The sequence below is a fragment of the Pan paniscus genome, chromosome 12 (assembly GCF_029289425.2).
Source record: "Pan paniscus chromosome 12, NHGRI_mPanPan1-v2.0_pri, whole genome shotgun sequence".
Classification (NCBI taxonomy): domain Eukaryota; kingdom Metazoa; phylum Chordata; class Mammalia; order Primates; family Hominidae; genus Pan; species Pan paniscus.
Window position 1 is genome coordinate 52,151,928 of NC_073261.2, and position 19,630 is coordinate 52,171,557.

Sequence of the window (19,630 nt, forward strand, 5' to 3'; positions counted from 1 at the left end):
TGTCACAGTTCACTTACACCTTTGAGGGAGATACTACCATCATCTCCATCTTACAGAGAAGGAAATTGAGTCTTGGAGAGATGACATGCTTCCCCAAGCTCACACAGTTAGCAAGGAGCAGAGCCTGGATTTGAGCCTAGTTCTGCTGCCTTCAGAGCCCAGACTGTAATAGTTCACCTCTTTGCTGCCTGAGGACTGGGGCTGCCTGGAGCTGGGTGGGTGCTTTACTCACTTCTTTTACTTGCTCATCTCCTGTCTGCAGGTCCGGGCCCTGGTGGCTGACTTTTCCATTGTTTTCTCCATCCTGATGTTCTGTGGAATCGATGCCTGTTTTGGCCTAGAAACTCCCAAGCTGCATGTGCCCAGTGTCATCAAGGTTTGCCCCTTTCCCTCGCTCTGGGCATCCAGTCTGCCTGCCTACCAGCTGCAGATTCTTTCCCCTCTGTGCTGATCAAACTCTCTTCTCCTCTTGGCCAAGAGACCATTTTAGTTCTCTGTGTGCCACCTTTCCTGAACACAGGCTCCCAGGAGCCAGTCCTTTGAGGTAGGGCGGTGAGGGGTAACATATTCACCAGGAAATCCTGATCTATAGTCACGAGGTGAGGAAGGCACTGGAATTCACCCTCCAACCCAGCAGAAGCCTCTTGATTCCTATTTGAGTGTCTCCAGTTCCCTGACCTCTGGCAATCTATAAGCTGGGCCAAATGGGATCCATTGAAACTGATCCCTTAGAACAGTGATTCTCAAAGTGTGGTCCTCAGACCAATATCATGGCATCACAGTCACAGGGAACTCGTTGGAAATGCAATTTCTCGGCCCCACCTGTGGAATCAGAAAAGCTGGGGGGTGGGACCAGCAATCTGCATTTTAACAAGCCCTTCAGGTGACTTGGAGTATGCTCAAGTTTGAGAACCACTGCTTAGAAATTACCCACTAGTTAGAACTGGTGACATATGCTTGTAGCTAAACTCAGCCCTACTCCCTCATAAGAGCACCAACCGGCCAGGTGCGGTGGCTCACGCCTATAATCCCAGAACTTTGGGAGGCCGAGGTGGGCGGATCATGAGGTGAGGAGATTGAGACCATCTTGGGTAACGGTGAAACCCCATCTCTACTGAAGATACAAAAAAATTAGCCGGGCGTGGTGGCGGGCGCTTGTAGTCCCAGCTACTCGGGAGGCTGAGGCAGGAGAATGGCGTGAATCCTGGAGGCAGAGCTTGCAGTGAGCGGAGATCACGCCACTGCACTGCAGCCTGGGTAACAGAACAAGACTCTGTCTCAAAAGCAAAAAAAAAAAAGAAAGAAAGAAAGAAAAAAAAAAAAGAGCACCAACGATCTCACCAGAGTAGGGAGTCCAGATTCTAGAACTTACCCTCCCTGTCTTTAAGGTTTTTGTTGTTGTTGTTTGTTTGTTTGTTTTTTGAGACAAAGTCTTTTTATATATTCTCCTCATTCTTAACATGCAGGACTGAACTGATGTTCAGCATTTTACAGACAATTCTATAATGCTCCCAGACAGGCGACTCAGGAGAGGCAGAAGCAGCTGGCCCTGGGCCCACCCATTTCTTTATTCTTTTCTGCTGAGCCTCATTCCTGCTGTTTGTTATTTGCAGCAGGTGACTGTGCTCTCTCTCCTGGCTGCCCTCTGACCTTCACCTCCATGTTTCCTGACAAACCCCAGGGCTGTTGCAGCAAATTACCTCCTTAGTTTTACAGACACTGTCTGCATGCATGCTCCTTCCCATGTCTGAATTTAGTCTAAAGTTGCAGCTACCTAAGGTGTTTAAGGGAAAAGATTGCACTTGAAAAGTACCCAAAGTCAGGGAAAGTTGAGGAGGTGGGACAGCAGACCAGGTGACAAGTGCCCTGGGACAAGGGAGAGAGGAAAGGGCCCCTCTCTGTTTGCTCCCACTCAGCCAACGCGGCCTGACCGAGGCTGGTTCGTGGCCCCCTTTGGGAAGAACCCGTGGTGGGTATACCCAGCAAGCATCCTGCCCGCCCTGCTGGTGACCATCCTGATCTTCATGGACCAGCAGATCACTGCCGTCATTGTCAACCGGAAGGAGAACAAACTGAAGGTAAGGCCGGTACTAGGAGCAGAGGCATAACCTCTTTCTTCCCACAAAGTCAGAAGGAGCGAAGGAAGGACATGATGCTTCTTTCAGTACTTTGGGCCAGGAAAATATGAGGACAGAGACTAGAGTTCCCACTTGGTGTGTTGAGGGGGAAATGTGACCTCCAGATGTGGGTAAGGCCACTAGGGCTGGAGTGACTTTCTGAGGACCAGGACCAAACTAGGCTGGGCCACTGGGCACAGGCTCTCTGTCTTTCCCAAAGTGACCTTGAGTTCTTATGAGAATCAGCAGATCCTGACAGGGGCTAGGCCTAGAACACTGAGGCAGAGGAACTTCCTTAGCCTTCCTGGTCTCTGCAACTCCCCACCCAGCCTGTGAGCCTGAGAAGACTCGGGTCACCCCCTCCCCCATCCAGGTCTGGACCACTTTAGGTGTGGCCTGTCCCAGCTGGGGCCCCTCAGGAACCGCAAAGACCCTGTGGCCACCTTCTGGGCCCTTCTCCCCAGAGACCCAAACCCAGGGCCTCTCCAAGCTTGAACATCCCTCTCTTCTATGACCCATACCCCTTAGGCAGTTCACCCTTTCAGATGGGGTGGCAGGACACACCCACCTCTGCAATCCTTGCAAGGAGCACCTCAGGCCCCTTCAGTATCTTCTGGAAGTCAGGGGGGCCTTGAACCATGTTCCACAGAATGGTTGCATCCAGGAGGAACTGGCTCCCCAGAAACTTCTCCCTCCCCTCAACCCCGCTCCTGCAGAAGGCTGCCGGCTACCATCTGGACCTGTTCTGGGTGGGCATCCTCATGGCTTTGTGCTCCTTTATGGGGCTCCCCTGGTACGTGGCTGCCACGGTCATCTCCATCGCCCACATCGACAGCCTCAAGATGGAGACAGAGACCAGTGCCCCTGGGGAGCAGCCCCAGTTTCTGGGAGTCAGGTAGGAGGGGTCAGGGCCTAGGGATCACCCAATGGGGAGGGGCCCACTCGGGGAGGGGAAGATGGCTTTGCCTGCCACAAAAGGATTTGGACAAAAAGGGCCCCCGCTCTGACGGCCCAAGAACCACAGGGACAGGAGTGCTATCCCTGGAGGGAGGGAAGGAGAGAGACAGAAGTCCAGCTCTAAGTGGGGCTTTTTACCTACTGGGCTCCAAGCAGTATGCATACCCCATCCATAAATATGCACACGTGCCAGACACTCATCTTCATCGGCCACCCAAGGTCCCCACAAGGCTTCGTGCTGTCCTGCCCTTTTCCTCTTCCTCAAGACCCTCCAGGCCCCTACTGCCCCGATGGCCCTCCTGCGGGTTCAGGTCCTGCTCAGTCTCTATTCCTCCAGAAGGCTGTCCTGGGATCACCCCCGCTCCCCAGTCTGTGGCCCTGCCTGTCACTCCTGTTCCTTCACTTGCCTCTTCTCTCACGCCCTATGGTAGGCAGAGAAGTACATCTTCAGCCCCTTAGGGCCTCCAGGGCGAGACCACACCAAACCCTGGCGTTCTCCTACGTGGCTGCCCTAAGAACTTCTCCCACTATCTTGAGATACTTGGACCGCCCAGCCTGCCCGAATGAGGCTTCTCTGCCCGACTGCAGGGCTCACCTGCCTCCCACCCCTGACACCTGCTCTGCTGGTGTCCTCTTCCCCAGATCCTCATTCATTGTGCCCCACAAAAACGAAATCTTAAAATCAAAGGGCAGAGTAATAGCATTTTATCTCGCATGTATCCTCACAATAGGTGCCATTATTATCTGCATATACTGAGGCTCAAGATGGGCAGGCTCCTGCCCAATGCCACATAACTAGCAAGTGGCAGAGCCAGGATCCAGTCCACATCAGTCCTGCTCAAGCCCCCCAGCTACGAGCCACTACACTAAGCGGCCTCCCTCAATGCCCCTGCAAGATGCCCTTGCCCCAGTCAAGGGCCGCCTGTCTTCCCACATATGGTTCAGCTGGGCCTCAGGCAACCAGGCAGAGCTTCATGCAGAAGCCCTCAAGGCCATGGCCTTGGACACAAGCTTCAGGTGTCCACAGAGGGGCAGGAGGGCCAGAGTAGTTGCCAGGCATTTCCTGGTACACCCTGACCATGTGTTCTTCTCTGCCAGGGAACAGAGAGTAACCGGCATCATCGTCTTCATCCTGACGGGAATCTCTGTCTTCCTGGCTCCCATCCTAAAGGTGAGGTCCTGCACTGTCACCTAGGGCCTCGTCGCCTGAGAAAGCAGAGCGGATGCCTTAGGCAGGGAGGGGGTCTCCACATGGCTAGGGATCACTGGCCTATCAGCCCCCTAAGAAAGGCACAGTCTTGGCCGGGCATGGTGGCTCACACCTATAATCCCAGCACTTTGGGAGGCCGAGGCAGGCGGATCACCTGAGGTCAGGAGTTCAAGACCAGCCTGACCAACATGGTGAAACCCTGTCTCTACTAAAAATACAAAAATTAACCAGGCATGGTGGCACGTGCCTGTAATCACAGCTACTCGGGAAGCTGAGACAGGAGAATGGCTTGAACCCAGGAGGTGGAGGTTGCAGTGAGCCAAGATCGCACCACTGCACTCCAGCCTGGGCAACAAGAGCGAAACTCCATCTCAAAACAAAAAAAAGAAAGAAAAGAAAAAGAAAGGCACAGTCTTACTAGGCCAAAGCAATGTTTCCACACTGTCACCGCCGTTTTCTGTGATACTGCAGTTTTTTTATCATCACCAATCCTCTCTCCCACCCATCCCGGGGCCACTCTCACCTTTCTGGAGGATACTCTTCCCTCTGAAAGTTCTGCCAAGTTGTAGCCCTGCTTAGATCAGGAACTTCCTGAATGGGGTGTGTGTCCACATTGCCAGGGTTTGGGGCTCATGAAGTTTAAAACTTGCAGCAGGAGGCCAAACATGGTGGTACATCCCTGTAGTCCGGCTACTCAGGAGGCTGAGGCGGGAGGATCACCTGAGCTCAGGAAGTCTTGGGACTCGAGTGACTTTTTCCCACACAGCTTGAAGCTCCTCTTGCTTATGTCCCACCACAACAGCTAAGAGACTAAGTCAAGTAGGGGTACAATGGAGGCAGGCGTCCCCCACAAGGGTCTCTTTCTGGAGAGACTCCAGAAAGCAAGGTGTTCCCACCAGGCTTCCCTGCTCTCCACTCCAGCCAATCGCCCATCACTCTCCCTTTCCCTTGATCAGTGCCCACGTAAGACTTTCCTTTCTTGAATTAAGTTTACCTGTAATTGCCTCAACCTTTTGCCGATATTATTTTTCCTCTTCGAATATCTCAAAACAGCTCATGACCAGGCATGGTGGCTCATGCCTGTAATCCCAGGACTTTGGGAGGCCGAGGTGGGAGGATCACTTGAGACCAGCCTGGGCAACATAGCAAGACCCCCATCTCTACAAAAAAATACAAAAATTAGCCAGGCACCATGGTACATGTGAGGCATGATCACTTGAGCCCAGGAGGTCGAGGCTGCAGTGAGCCATGATCATGCCACTGCACTCCAGCCTGGGCAACAGAGTGAGACCTCTTCTCAAAAAAAAAAAAAAAAAAAAAAAAAAAACCTCATTCAGAGGTGACCTTGTAAGAAACAAACGCTAAAGAATGATGATTCTGGCTGATGTATTTACAATAGAAAATATTTCTGGCTTGAGAATTGGTGCTAGGCATACCTGAGCAGTAAGTAGGAGGCTGGCATTTTTTAAGGGATATTTCCCTTGTGGGGGAAACAAATTACACACAGGAGGGCAAGCATTTTGTTTATTGAAAAATATATTTTAAATGGCCAGGGACTACTTACTTTTGTAGAGAGGGTTCTAAGGTGCCATTGTGTATGTCAATTTTGACACTGTTTAACATACAAGTATTTGCATTAAAAAGCTCGAATCAGGCTGGGTGTGGTGGCTCAAGCCTGTAATCCCAGCACTTTGGGAGGCCGAGGCAGGTGGATCACCTAAGGTCAGGAGTTCAAGACCAGCCTGGCCAACATGGTGAAACCCGAAACCCTGTGTCTACTAAAAATACAAAAATAACCAGGTATGGTAGCACATGCCTGTAGTCCCAGCTACTCAGGAGGCTGAGACAGGAGAATTGGTTGAGCCCAGGAGGTGGAGGCTGCAGTGAGCCGAGATTGCACCACTGCACTCCAGCCTGGGCAAGACAGAGTGAGACTCCGTGCCATCCCCCCAAAAAAAAACACCTTCGAATCGGCCAGGCATGGTGGCCCATGTCTGTAATCCTAACACTTTGGGAGGCCGAGGTGGGAGGATCACTTGAGAACAATAGTTTGAGACCAGAACGGCCAACATATCGAGACTCTGTCTCAAGAAAAAAAAAAAAAAAAAAAAAAAAAAAAAAAAAAAAAAAAAAAGCTCAAATCTAAGAACAGACTTCTTTAGGGGCCAAAAATTCCTCTAAAGCCCTCCTAGTGTTGGCATAGTGCTCTGTGCTCTCCAGAGTGCTCTAACATGACCACAAGGAGGAGCAGCCTCTGCTCACCATGGGGAGCCACAGCTGCAGGAGAAAGAGAGAAGGTAAGGGGCAGAAACAGCTGAGAGAGACAGCGGAAGAATGCTTTGAAAGGCTGTGAAGATTTGGAATCATTCTTGTAGAATGGGATGAATTCTATGATCCCATTTTTGAAAAAGCAAACAAATTGCCTGTGTGCAAGTTTGGAGGGAAGGATACCCGCCAAACTATTGGTGGTTAGTTGGTGATGAGTGCTGATTAGTTTACACACTTTTGTTCTGCTTCTTTTGTATGTGATTGCGTATGAGGCATGATTTCTGTTTTTTTTTTTTGGTTTTTTTTTGGGGGGGGGGTTTGTTTGTTTGGTTTGGTTGGTTTTTTTGAGACAGAGTCTCTTTCGCCCAGGCTGGAGTTCAGTAGCACGATCTCAGCTCACCGCAACCTCCATCTCCCGGATTCAAGCGATTCTTCTGCCTCAGCATCCTGAGTTGCTGGGATTAGAGGCTTGCGCCACCACGCCTGGCTAATTTTTTTGTATTTTTAGTAGAGACGGGGTTTCACCATGTTGGCCAGGATGGTCTCAAACTCCTGATCTCAGGTCATCCACCTGCTTTGGCCTCCCAAAGTGCTAGGACTACAGGTGTGAGCCACCACACCCGGCTGGATGCGTGATTTCTGTTAAGTGTCCCGGGTACTCGCTGCTGATGTAGATCAGCTCATTAAAGGTCCCCATGCCCCTGCAGGCTGAGCAGTTTTAGGGGACCCTCAGCTGAGGCTGGAGGTAGGAAGAAGCTGGGCAGGAATGAGGAGGGGGCAGTCTGTGGAGTCTTCTCACTTTCCAGAAGGCATTTCTTTAGCCAGACCACATGGCCTCCGCACGGTGCAGTGAGGGGCCAGGCCAGGAGAGCAGCTGCATGCTGGGCCAGCTACCCCAGCCAGAGAAGGGGCAGTACAGCCCCAGTGACCCTCATCTTCACCCCTGCCCACATCCCAGTTCTGCTGACTCTCGGTTCCCCCAAATATCCAGTTTCTAGCTGCCTCTGTGGTCAGGAGCCACTGTCATCCAGAACAGGGTGGCCAAGGGCCGCCTCAGGCAGAGGCCGATCCAAAGCTCTGCTCTCATTTTAGTGTATCCCCCTGCCGGTGCTGTACGGAGTCTTCCTCTACATGGGCGTGGCCTCCCTGAATGGCATCCAGGTAAGGCTTTCCCTCCAGATCCCTTCATGATCTGGAGTCAACATTCCATGTCTGGTTCCATGTCACCAAGACCCCCAATTCAGTTGTCCCAACTGTCCCCAATTGTCCTAATTCAATGAAAGAATAATAGTAATAATGATACTACCACTTACTGATGCTATCAGGCAAAATAAATATGTTAGGCACTTCATAGGCCTCATATAATTGAATCTATGTAATTAGGTCCTCTGATCCCCATTTTACAGATGGGGACCGGAGGGTCAGAATTCAAAATCCAGAAGAAGCTGACTCCAGTGAGCATTTCACTGTACCTCTCTCTCTTCCCTAAGGCAACTATGCAGAAGAAAACATTTTTGTTTTGTTCTGTATTTACTGTGAAATCCCAGAATTCTTAAACAGTTTGTGTTACAATTAACTTGCACTTTCCCTGAATATGGACAATGTCCATTTTGTGGCCAGCTCCAGGGCTCCTCCCCTCACCCAGGGCTCAGGACCCTTTCTCTAAGACCCCATTATGCATCCGCCTAGACACCTCCAGCCCCCCTCCCATGCATCCTTAAGGCCTGAGCAGGGGGCTTCCCCTCTCTGAGACCCCACCCAGGCACCCCTTCCCCTAGTCCCAGGACCCAGCGGGCCCTCGGGGTCCGGCTGCCTGGCTGAGCCCCCGCTGTCCCCCTAGTTCTGGGAACGCTGCAAGCTCTTCCTGATGCCAGCCAAGCACCAGCCGGACCATGCCTTCCTGCGGCACGTGCCGCTGCGCCGGATCCACCTCTTCACCCTGGTGCAGATCCTCTGCCTGGCGGTGCTCTGGATCCTCAAATCCACGGTGGCTGCCATCATCTTCCCGGTCATGGTAAAGTGGGCACGGGCTTCCCCCTCCTGCCTGGCAGGTTGGCCTGGGCAACCCAGAGGTGCAGCGCAACCTCCCCTCCTGCCACCTTCTGCCTTCCCATCAGCTGTGGCCTGGCTCCCTCGGGTCACGGAGGCTGGCACAGAATGACCTGATTTGAGTTGTGAGTCCAGGCCAGATGGTGTGGGGTGGGGCAGAGAGGAGGCGGAGGAAGGAATGTCAGAGCCACTCAGTGAGAACCCAGGAGCCACCCTACCTCCTGGCTCCAGGGAGGGACGGAGAAAGAAAATCAGTTCAACCAGGAGACCGAGTTCCCACTGCCAAAATTCCAACCAGTCTCAGAAGTCGATGCGTACTAAATATAGATCTTTCCACCATTCAAGATAGCTAAATTTAAAAAGTCAAATAGTGAAGTGGGGGGCAGGGGAAGAACGAGGGTCAGAGATCAAGAACAACAAAACCCAATGATGGTATATATAAAGCTTGAGCAAGGGTAAGGTTACAGGTCTTTCACTATTCTTGCAAATATTGTATAAGTTTGAAATTACTCCAAAATAAGAAGTGAAAAGAATGCAAAGCCAACAACATGTTGCATCTGGCCCCCTAGATAACTCACCGAGGGCAGTGACCCAGGCCCTTGCCAGGAGCCTGGAGTGTGTCAGCAAATGCCTGGGGAAAGCCTGAGGGCTCTGGGGTAGGGGCCAAAGTAAGGACACTGAGGAGAACTTGAAGTGCACACTGCTGGGAGGGGTCTAGTCCATGGTTCTTGACCCGGGCTGCCCATGAAAATCAACCCAGATCAACAAATCAGAATCTCTAGGGAAACCCAGACTTTGGTATTTTTATGAGGTCCACAGGTGAGCATAGACCTGCAGCCAGGGTTGAGAACCCCCACTGCAGGGAAAGGGAGATAGATCGTCCCCCCAGTGCCCTTAGGGGCCTCAGAGCTGGCGAAGGGAAAGGCAGTAGTAGTCATGATTAGCATTTACTGAGTACTGTTCCACTGAGTCCACACCAGCCCCCAAAGCACTAATAACCCTGCTTTACAGATGAGAAAATGAGGCTCAGAGAGCATGAGCAGAGTGACCCTGGACACACAGCCAGATAGGGCAAGGCAAGACCCACACCCTCCACCTATTGATTTTTTTGTTTAATTTGCATACAGTAAAATTCAATGTGTGGGTCTATGAGTTTTGGCAAATGTACAGAGTGGTTAGAGACATAAATTCTCAGGCATTACCTGACCTGCTAAATCAGAAATCCAGTGATTTGTGTATTAATTAACAAGCCCTCCAGGTCCTGGTGCATGCTCAAGTTTGAGAGCCACTAATTTATGTATTTATTTTATTTGTTTGAGATGGAGTCTTGCTCTGTCGCCCAGGATGGAATGCAGTGGCACAATCTTGGCTCACTGCAACCTCCGCCTCCCGGTTTCTAGCGATTCTTCTGCCTCAGTCTCCTGAGCAGCTGGGACTACAGGCACCCACCACCATGCCTGGCTAATTTTTGTATTTTTAGTAGGGACAGGGTTTCACCATGTTGGCCAGGCTGGTCTTAAACTCCTGACCTCAGGCGATCTGCCCACCTCAGCCTCCCAAAGTGCTGGGATTACAGGTGTGAGCCACCACGCCTGGCTGAGAACCACTAATTTAAAGAATAACTGTAGTTCTCCAGCCCATGGCCTTTCTGAGGCTCCCCACTTCGGCTGTCACAGGCTCCGTCCCTCTTGGTCACTGGTAGGCATGGTCACTCACCTGAGGGGCCAGACAAGAGGAACTACGGTGGAGGGAAGGTGAATAATGGCTTATGGGAGCTTTGAGACGGCTCCAAAGACACCACAAAAAGTCCCTGAACTCAGCCGACTGAGGGAGAAAAAAATCTATGCCTGAATTTGGGCATTGAGACCACAGTTTTCTCCAAATTCTCACAAAACTTTAGTCTCTCTCCACCACAGATCCTGGGCCTCATCATCGTTCGAAGGCTTCTGGATTTCATCTTTTCCCAGCACGACCTGGCCTGGATTGACAACATCCTCCCAGAGAAGGAAAAAAAGGAGACAGACAAGAAGAGGAAGAGAAAAAAAGGGGCCCACGAGGACTGTGATGAGGAGGTGGGGAAGATGTGAGGCCGGGGCACAGAGGAGAAATCGAGAGACCTTCTCTCCACTTTTGCCAGGGACAGGGAGAGGGCGGCTTCTTGGGTGGCCTGCAGCAGTGCCTCGGCCCAGTCCAGGATGGGCTGGGGCATCTGCTTGTCTTGGTCTGGGGTGTTGAGGGCTCTTCTGTTTATGTGAATATCCTCAGGGTGGGCCAGAGTGAATGAGACTCCCTGTCCAGGGAAAAGGTGACTGGCCATGCCCACTCTTTCCATCACTGTGGGCTTTACGGCCGTGATCACAGCAAGCGGGTTCCTGTGGGAAGGGCCAGGAGGCAGCTCCAGCATGGAAGGAGGTTATGAAGACTGACCTCCAAAGAGTGGAGCAGACTTGGGGAGAGGTGTCTAATGGGGCCTTATAAGTAGACTGGACTCCAGACAGGCAGGAGGGGCTGGGAACAAGTTTTGCTTGCGCCTTTGCCTAGGGTATTGAGGACAAAGATGGGGAAAGAGGCAGGTATCCTCGCCAAAAGGAGACTGGCTACATTTCCCAGATGTCTGGGACAACATGGTTGCCCCATCTGCCCCTCTTCTCCCATGGTCCCTTCCCATTTCATCCCCAAAACACTCAGGGAGTCAACAGACAAGGGGCCAGTCCAGAAATTATAGTGAATCACAAAACATGAGGCAGAAAGATTCTTAATTCATGTGTTCATTACTTATGATGAAACTGTCCCCGCAAAAGGAAGTGACTTACCCAAAATGGACATGTAGCTACATTTCTAAGAAGGAATTAAGAAAATAATTCCTGACTTTGCTGGTTTCTGATATGCTAAGCTGCCTGTGCCATCTCCTAATGCTGTGCTTGGTTCCCAATCTCCCAATTTGACCCAAACTCACGTCCCTGCATCCACCTTGTCCTGTTCTCGTGATTTTGCCTTGTGCAGATGAAACCTGTTCAAGGCAAATCCCTTCTGACTGGCTGGTGGTGATTAAACCATCTTCTGATCAGTCAGAACTCCCCTGGTCCTTAATTACTGTGCTCTTCCAGGAAGAGTCCCATAATGCATGTGTTTGTAGATGATTTGTAAAGGTGGGTTCTGAAAACAAAGAAACAGAGACTAAGTGCCTTTTAAAGACAAATACTTCTTTTGTTGATACTTTCAATAAATATCTGAGTGGCTACCACATGCCAAGAACTATTACAGGGTTGGGAAAAAGAATCTCTGAATTATGATATATCAATGGAAAAACAGGATTCAATTTATACAAATTCATTTTACTTGTCTTATAGCAACACAGTTGTTGTGTGAGGTTCATTCCCAAGTGACTGGTTGCTGTGACAGATAAAACTGTTTTGATGCGTAACATTCCTGGAAGAGTTCCGGTCTGTCTGATGGTGTGTATAGGACAGCAGGCTAACTGTGCCCATTCCCCTTCAGTGGACCCCAGGGTATTTGCAGCACCCCCTAACTGTTTAGAGGTGAACAGAATGGTGGTTTGCAATGTTCATGCATGCATTTTCCATCTTGGCAAGAAAGCCAAGTTGTTGGCCACGCGCGGTGGCTCACATCTGTAATCCCAGCACTTTGGGAGGCTGAGGCAGGGGGGATCACAAGGTCAGGAGTTCAAGACCAGCCTGGCCAGCATGGTGAAACCCCGTCTCTACTGAAAATACAAAAAAATTAGCCAGGTATGGGGGTGCATGCCTGTAATCCCAGCTACTTGGGAGGCTGAGGCAGGAGAATCACTTGAACCCAGGAGTCAGAGGTTACAGTGAGCCGAGATCGCACCACTGCACTCCAGCCTGGGCAATAGAGCGAGACTCTGTCTCAAAAAAAAAAAAAAAAAAAGAAAGCCAAGTTGTTGTGTTGGTGTTTATCCTCTTTTCCCACTGTTTTTCTCCAGCCCCAGTTCCCTCCTCCCTCGGTTATAAAGATTCCCATGGAAAGTGTCCAATCAGATCCCCAAAACGGTATCCACTGCATTGCCAGTAAGTAAAACACATGATGTCTCTCCCTTCTTACTACTAGTCCTCCATGTCTTTCCCCTAGGAACTTTCATCTGTAACTCAGGGGGATCTAATCATTTTGGATGCTAGAGCAGCAGTCCCCAACTTTTTTGTCATAAGGGACAAGTTTTGTGCAAGATAGTTTTTCCACGGACCAGTAGGGAGTGGGGAATGGTTTTGGGATGAGACTGTTCCACCTCAGATTCTCTTAAGGAAAAGCAACCTAGATCCTGCATATGGACAGTTCACAATAGGGTTCTCACCCTTATGAGAATCTATTGCTGCCACTGATCCCACCGGAGCTGGAGCACAGGGGTTAATGCTTGCTCACCCATGCTCACCTCCTGCTGTGCGGCCTGGTTCTGCTACTGTTCCATGGCCTGGGAGCTGAGGACCCCTGCGCTAGAAGACCTTTGTCCTTGGCAGAGATCAAAGAGAACTGGGCCACCAGAACTGGTACTCCAACCAGATGGAAACCCCAGAGCAAAGCCTGCAGACTCAAATGACTAATTCTCACTTTAGTTGAGGCAAAATCCCTCATTCCCTCCTTTCCCCAGGTGTCCCCAGATCCCTGTGGCATCTCCTGGCCCTCTTCTATGTTGTTTCAGACCACATCAGTCCAAACATGGCCCACCAGGCCTCCCATGTTTTCCAGTGGCTGTTGAAATGGTTGAGGGCTCAGAACCAAGCTTTCCCCTTTAGAGAAATAGGTAGCATAGCACTTGGGTTATAAGTCAGGCATAATTGGAGGTCCTCGTGGTGGTTGTGCTGTGCCTCTGTGTGAATCCTCAGCACCTTCTCAGCAGACAGCTGAGAGGGAGGCTGCCTAGGAGGGACTGGGCATTGCTTATGGAAATCCTGGGAGATTATATTACTGCCTTTAACCCCTCCCAGCCTCAGCTCCCTATAGATGGCCAGTCCTGTCATCCAGGCAACACAGCCTGTCCCGAGGTCTTCTGAAAGATCCCTACCTTAGTCCCGAGCCCGGTGCTTCTAATACAGGGCTTGCCACCCTCAAAGACAGATTAGGGGTGAGTAGCCAGGGCATCCTTCCCATCAGCACTGTCCATCATAGGTACCTCAAGATCTTGAGTTTCTCAGACTCCTCCCCCACTCCTATTTCTCTCTTCCCTGGCCCTCCCATGCCTCACACCCCCTAGCCCCGGCTGAGCGCCTTCTGGGTGAAGGAGTAACTAAGCCCGAAGCCACACATCTCTGAGGCCCCGTATTCCTCTTGCATAGTGTTGGCTCTAGGGTTAGAGAAGGAAAAGAAAGGAAATGGTGGGGGAAGCCCGGAGAAATATGGTGCTCAAACCTGCTCCACATCTGACATTTTTCATTTTCCTGCCAGGAAAAAGATCTTCCAGTTGGAGTTACTCACTCTGATTCTTCCTTCAGTGACACAGAACTTGACCGAAGGTAAACACTGTTAGGTAGACTCCTTGCGTATTAGGTAAGAGACTAGGAAATGGCCGGGAAGGTGGAGGGTCTAGGATTTCCCAAGCTAGCTGTCCTCTCAGTAGAAGGCCCTTGCTGGCCCCCAACTGGGAGTCAAAGGCTGACAAACCTGACTCATCATTCAGGGCCAAGAAACAAATATGTCTTCTTACTGACTTAACAACATGGTTACAACACACAAAGGTATTCAACTTTAGTAAAGGAAATTCTTATAAAAGATTAGGTAGAACAAAAATTGAAAGTAAACGTTGTGGCCCGGCGCAGTGCCTCACACCTGTAATCCCAGCACTTTCGGAGGCCAAGGCGGGCGGATCACGAGGTCAGGAGATCGAGACCATCCTGGCTAACATGGTGAAACCCCGTCTCTACTAAAAAAATACAAAAAAATTAGCTGGGCATGGTGGTGGGCGCCTGTAGTCCCAGCTACTAGGGAGGCTGAGGCAGGGGAATGGCGTGAACCCAGGAGGCGGAGCTTGCAGTAAGCCGAGATCGCGCCACTGCACTCCAGCCTGGGCGACAGAGTGAGACTCCATCTCAAAAAAAAAAAAAGAAAGGAAATATTGACAAAAGGAAAACAGAAGCCAGGCGCGGTGGCTCACGCCTGTAGTCCCAGCACTTTGGGAGGCTGAGGCGGGCAGATCACAAGGTCAGGAGATCGAGACCATCCTGGCTAACATGGTGAAACCCCGTCTCTACTAAAAATACAAAAAATTAGCCGGGCATGGTGGTGGGCGCCTGTGGTCCCAGCTACTCGGGAGGCTGAGGCAGGAGAATGGCGTGAACCCGGGAGGCGGAGCTTGCAGTAAGCCGAGATCACGCCACTGCACTCCAGCCTGGGCAACAGAGCAAGACTCCATCTCAAAAAAAGAAAAAAAAAGAAAACAGAAAAACTAGGCATGGCTTAAGTGTAATATCACTGAAAGCCAGGATAAATGAACGCTAAGGATCGAAACCCTGGGGTACTCTGTAGAATGAATTAACAGCAGGGTTAATTAGCAAAGGTCAGAAAGGGTATGGAGGAAAGCCAACATCAGAGATCAACATCAAAGCTAACATCAGAGATCAACTGGAGATGGGAACTGTTAAGAATAGGTTCAAGGCCAGTTGCCAGAAGCCCCCATGCCAACAATGTGATTGTTCTTCATGAGAAGCCACCTGTGAAAAAGGTGAGACTCCCTGATGATGACATAGTGGGCGCAAACACAGAAAAGATGAATTTAGAGGCAAGGAAGGCTTTACTTCATTGTTACTTGGGAAGATGCCGGGGCAGTCCCACTCCTACCTTGTGCCCTAGAATGGACAGGGATCAAACAGTAATTACAGCACAGGCTATCCCAAGTCTAGAAGATCAATCTCCAGGCACAGAGGGCACTCATCCAAGAGATTTTTGGGGAAACGGGGCAGGGGATCTTCTGAATTATAAGGCAAAGCTGCTATCCCAATGCCAGGGTGAAACGACACACTTTTCCCCAGTTCAACCCTCCCTAAGCAGCAGTCCCAAAGATGCTCCAGCCCAAAGTGTCACCTGTCCCAGTTAATCTCCACCTTCCTTCTCATCCCACTTCCCCAGTCAGGCTCCTATATATGTGATGCCATTGATCTTTATACATTAGTATACACCGGTATTATGAGAAAAGCAGTCTGTCTATCTTATTTTCATTTATAAAATAATCTACATGAAATTGACTGACTGCTCCCAATTTCAGGCAGTAGAGAGAAAATTTGGACCAGGTTAGGGGTTTCCAAAACCCTGTTAAATTACACAAGGCCCTAAGACAGGGTCAGAAATGAAGAAACTTTGGTAACTGGAGATGGTATCTCCCAACCTCATTGGTGTTTTACTGAATTTATGAAAACAGATGGAGGCAAAGACCACTAAATAGCAAGATTCTGTTTCAGTGAAAGGCTCTGCAACATGATCTGGTTTAACAAAGACTAAGCATCAATGATCTACCAGGTGCGATGCTTAATCCCTGAGGATGTGGAAAGAAAGGCATGCAAACAAAGACAGAGCACCCTGTGCAAGAATATCGGAGCACACAGGGAGGGAGTAGCCTCATTTTGAGAATCTAAGAAAGGGAAACTGGAATCTGCCAGACCTAGAGCGGGGCAGAGAAAAGAAAAGGCATTTCAGGCAGTGGACACAGGCCCGAAGTACCATTTGAAAACACACACACACACACACACACCTCCAAAGAGCAAAGAACACTGCAATGGATGGGGCAAACTAAGCAGGCAGGACTACAAACACAGAAGACTGTGTTTGTGTTTGTGAGAAGACAAGACACTCCTGTCTTCTCACACTAAGGAGCTTAGATTCTTTGAACCCAATGAGGCATCACCAAATTTGTGATTTCAAAAGTTCACCTTGGCAGCAATGTGAAGATAGGTTTACAGGGTGAGACCAGATGCGTGACTATGGCTGAAGGCCAAGCCAATAGGAAACTGCTCATTCTGGCATGTGCTGAGAGTTCAGAAGCGAAGATGGAAGTATTTGCATTAGAGCCCTGCTCTAGGGGATGGGTTCAAAACACCAAGAACTACGTAATCGTTCTTTCCTACTTCTCGTTCAGCATCACCTTGCACTTCAAAATATCCTGTCCAGCTTCACCTGCTTTCAGCTACTCACGGAACCCAGTGTTCATGGTGCCACAGGTGAAGATAGAGATGGAGTCAGACTATGACTTCACAGACATGGATAAATACCGAAGAGAAACTGACAGTGAGACCACCCTCTAGGATGAAGCAGCTTCTCCCAGATGGGAGATGGAGAGCCTGGCTTAGTCTTCACTGGGAAGGTCTTAACTTCTCTGTGCCTGTTTCCTTCTTTATCAAACAGAGGGAGTCCGTCTGCCTATAGAAAACTGGAGATCTATTGATGAAAAGTATTGCTTAGATGCAAAGCTCTCCCCTTCCCTTTGTAGTAATTAAAATACCTAAAGCTAAATATTATATTTTATTTTAAAATGCAGTTCAGCATAGAAATTCTAACATTTCTTTGGAAATAAAAAAATGCTTGTTTCCCCAAACCATAGCTAAGATAAAGGGGCAATAGTCAATTCATATTTAAAACAAATATCAATTTAAAATTGTTTAAAGGTTAGATTTAAATATAGATGTTCTCGAACAAACTTGTAATATACTTTTATGTCACTAGACCATCTTTGGAATATTTGGCAATTCTGCATATTAAGAAATGCTGAAAAGGTCCTATCTTTTCTCCCTGTCACATCCAATTTCCTAAGGGTTATATGAAAAGTTTGAACCAGCCGGGCACAGTGGCACATGCCTGTAATCCTAGCACTTTGGGAGGCCGAGGCAGGTGAATTGCCTGAGCTCAGGAGTTCGAGACCAGCCTAGGCAACACGGTGAAACCCCGTCTCTACTAAACTACAAAAAATTAGCCGGGTGTGGTGGCATGCGCCTGTAGTCCCAGCTATTCGGGAGGCTGAGGCAGGAGAATCGCTTGAACCCAGGAGGCAGAAGTTGCAGTGAGCTGAGATGGCACCACTGCACTCCAGCCTAGGCAACAGAGTGAGACTCCGTATCCAAACAAAAAAAAAGTTTGAACCATCTGCATTATGGGCCTTGCTCCAGAAGTGTGACTGGGGCTTTCCCAGATTGAAAAGCCAGTTCCAAAACTCTGTTAATGAAAGAACCAATGCATCTGAGTGGATAAATGTTTCTAAAATAAAATAGTTCTTGTTAAAGTGAAATTTGAAACCACATGTTAAATCAAAATGATCCTTTAAATTAGTATCACTGGTTTTTCATACCTGGGATCACATTTCATGATACATTTGGGTGGGTCCTCCCTGCAAATTTTCAATGTTTATTCCCAAAGTCAAACTCCCATTCATGTGAACAATACAGGTTAGACAGAGGTAAGGTCACATTTTACATTACAACTTTGCAATATTAATCAACCTAGTACTTTAAAGGAATGATTGAAAACTATTTGGGAAGATAAAAACCAGTTTCAATGAAGCAAACCTATTCCTCATGAAACTTAAGATCAGTCATTTTATCTTCAATCCACATTTAATGAACACCAACCATGTTGATTTAATGCCTACTATGACCCTGACAGCCACAGTGCATCTGACACTTACTTTCTCCAAAACAACTATGATTTGAACCTTGAGTAAATCACTTGAACCTTGAGGTTAGAGTTACTATATTTGCTCAAGATGACAAATGCAGGTGCTTTCTTTTTTAAAGAAAAATGACATTAGATCATTAACACCTTGAGTATAGGACAGGTAATTGCCCCTGTAATTCCCAGAGTCTAGTGTAGTGCCTGGTCCATAGAAAGCTCTCAATAAGTGTTTGATTACATTTAATCTCAGAGCTCCCTTCCAAGGGATACTGCCAAGAGGTAAAGCTCCAAACCTCTACTCTTACTGAGAGCAGAATTTCTTAGAATTTCCAGAACCATCTCCTATGCTTAAGTATAAATTCTTGTCAGACACAGTGGCTCACACCTGTAATCCCGCTACTTGGGAGGCAGAGGTGGGGGGATCAGCAGAGGTCAGGAGGTCAAGACCAGCCTGGGCAACATAGTGAGACCCATCTCTAAACAAATGTTTAAAAATTAGCTAGGCATGCTGGCACACACCTGTAGTCCCAGCCATTTCAGAGGCTGATGCAGGAGGATCGTTTAAGTCCAGGAGTTCAAGGCTGCAGTGAGCTATAATCATGCCACTGCACTCCAGCCAGGGAGACAGCTGGAATCCATGTCTTATAAACAATAATAATTAATTTTTTTAAAAAGTATTTATCATCCACACCAATCCTGGGGAAGCTAACAATCCACCCTTAACACATTTCAGTTTTAAAAACCTGGCTGATCTGGAATAGAACTTTGTCCAAATTAAATTGTAGAAATGCTATGGATTCAAGAGTAAACCTGCTTGATTAATCAAACAAGCTGGAAAACTACTGTTAATTTCTTTGTTGTAAATTGATCACTGTAATTTTACCTTACATGTCATTTATATTTTGTATATACATGAACATTTTAATTTCCATAGCTTTTAACAGGTTGACATAATACTTCTCCATGCAGTAAGTCAGTCATTTTTTCCACTTGTAACTGTAATTCAATAAAATTTAATCCTGTCTGGTCATCTTGCTCCACGTTTAATAATCTAGGTAAGCAGGCATGGATTAGAGACATAAGCTATACGTCACTTACAAAAACATCTCCAGCAAACTATCTAAACTTCTTTAAACTCCAGAGAACTATCAAAAGCATAACGCCAGCTGGCAGAAGAACAAGGACGGAGGTAGGTCAACTCAATTGTTTCTTCTCTTTCTGCCTCAAGCTGCCTAGAGCAGGAGCTACTTCTGCTCGCATGAAAGCCAAAAGCCAAAACAGACAAACCTATCCCTGCCTCAACTATTTTACAGATTAAGCTCCTAGCTTGGCACAACCTGTTGTGATATAAGACTGTAGGACAGGCCAGGTGCAGTGGCTCACGCCTGTAATCCTAGCATTTTGG

General features: G+C 48.7%; 1 protein-coding gene across 1 annotated transcript in view; it reads left to right on the forward strand.

Annotated features, from left to right (window-relative positions):
* SLC4A5 (solute carrier family 4 member 5) overlaps nt 1–19,255 on the forward strand; it is a 119,429-nt gene extending 100,174 nt beyond the window's left edge. Inside the window, exons 18-27 of the mRNA XM_055107783.1 lie at nt 263–376; nt 1,917–2,078; nt 2,834–3,012; nt 4,173–4,245; nt 7,645–7,713; nt 8,393–8,566; nt 10,518–10,673; nt 12,566–12,650; nt 14,020–14,087; nt 16,700–19,255. Coding sequence (XP_054963758.1) covers nt 263–376; nt 1,917–2,078; nt 2,834–3,012; nt 4,173–4,245; nt 7,645–7,713; nt 8,393–8,566; nt 10,518–10,673; nt 12,566–12,650; nt 14,020–14,054 — 1,047 coding nt within the window. The 3' untranslated portion in view covers nt 14,055–14,087; nt 16,700–19,255. The remainder of the gene's footprint in view (nt 1–262; nt 377–1,916; nt 2,079–2,833; nt 3,013–4,172; nt 4,246–7,644; nt 7,714–8,392; nt 8,567–10,517; nt 10,674–12,565; nt 12,651–14,019; nt 14,088–16,699) is intronic.
* The last annotated feature ends 375 nt before the right edge of the window (nt 19,256–19,630 follow it).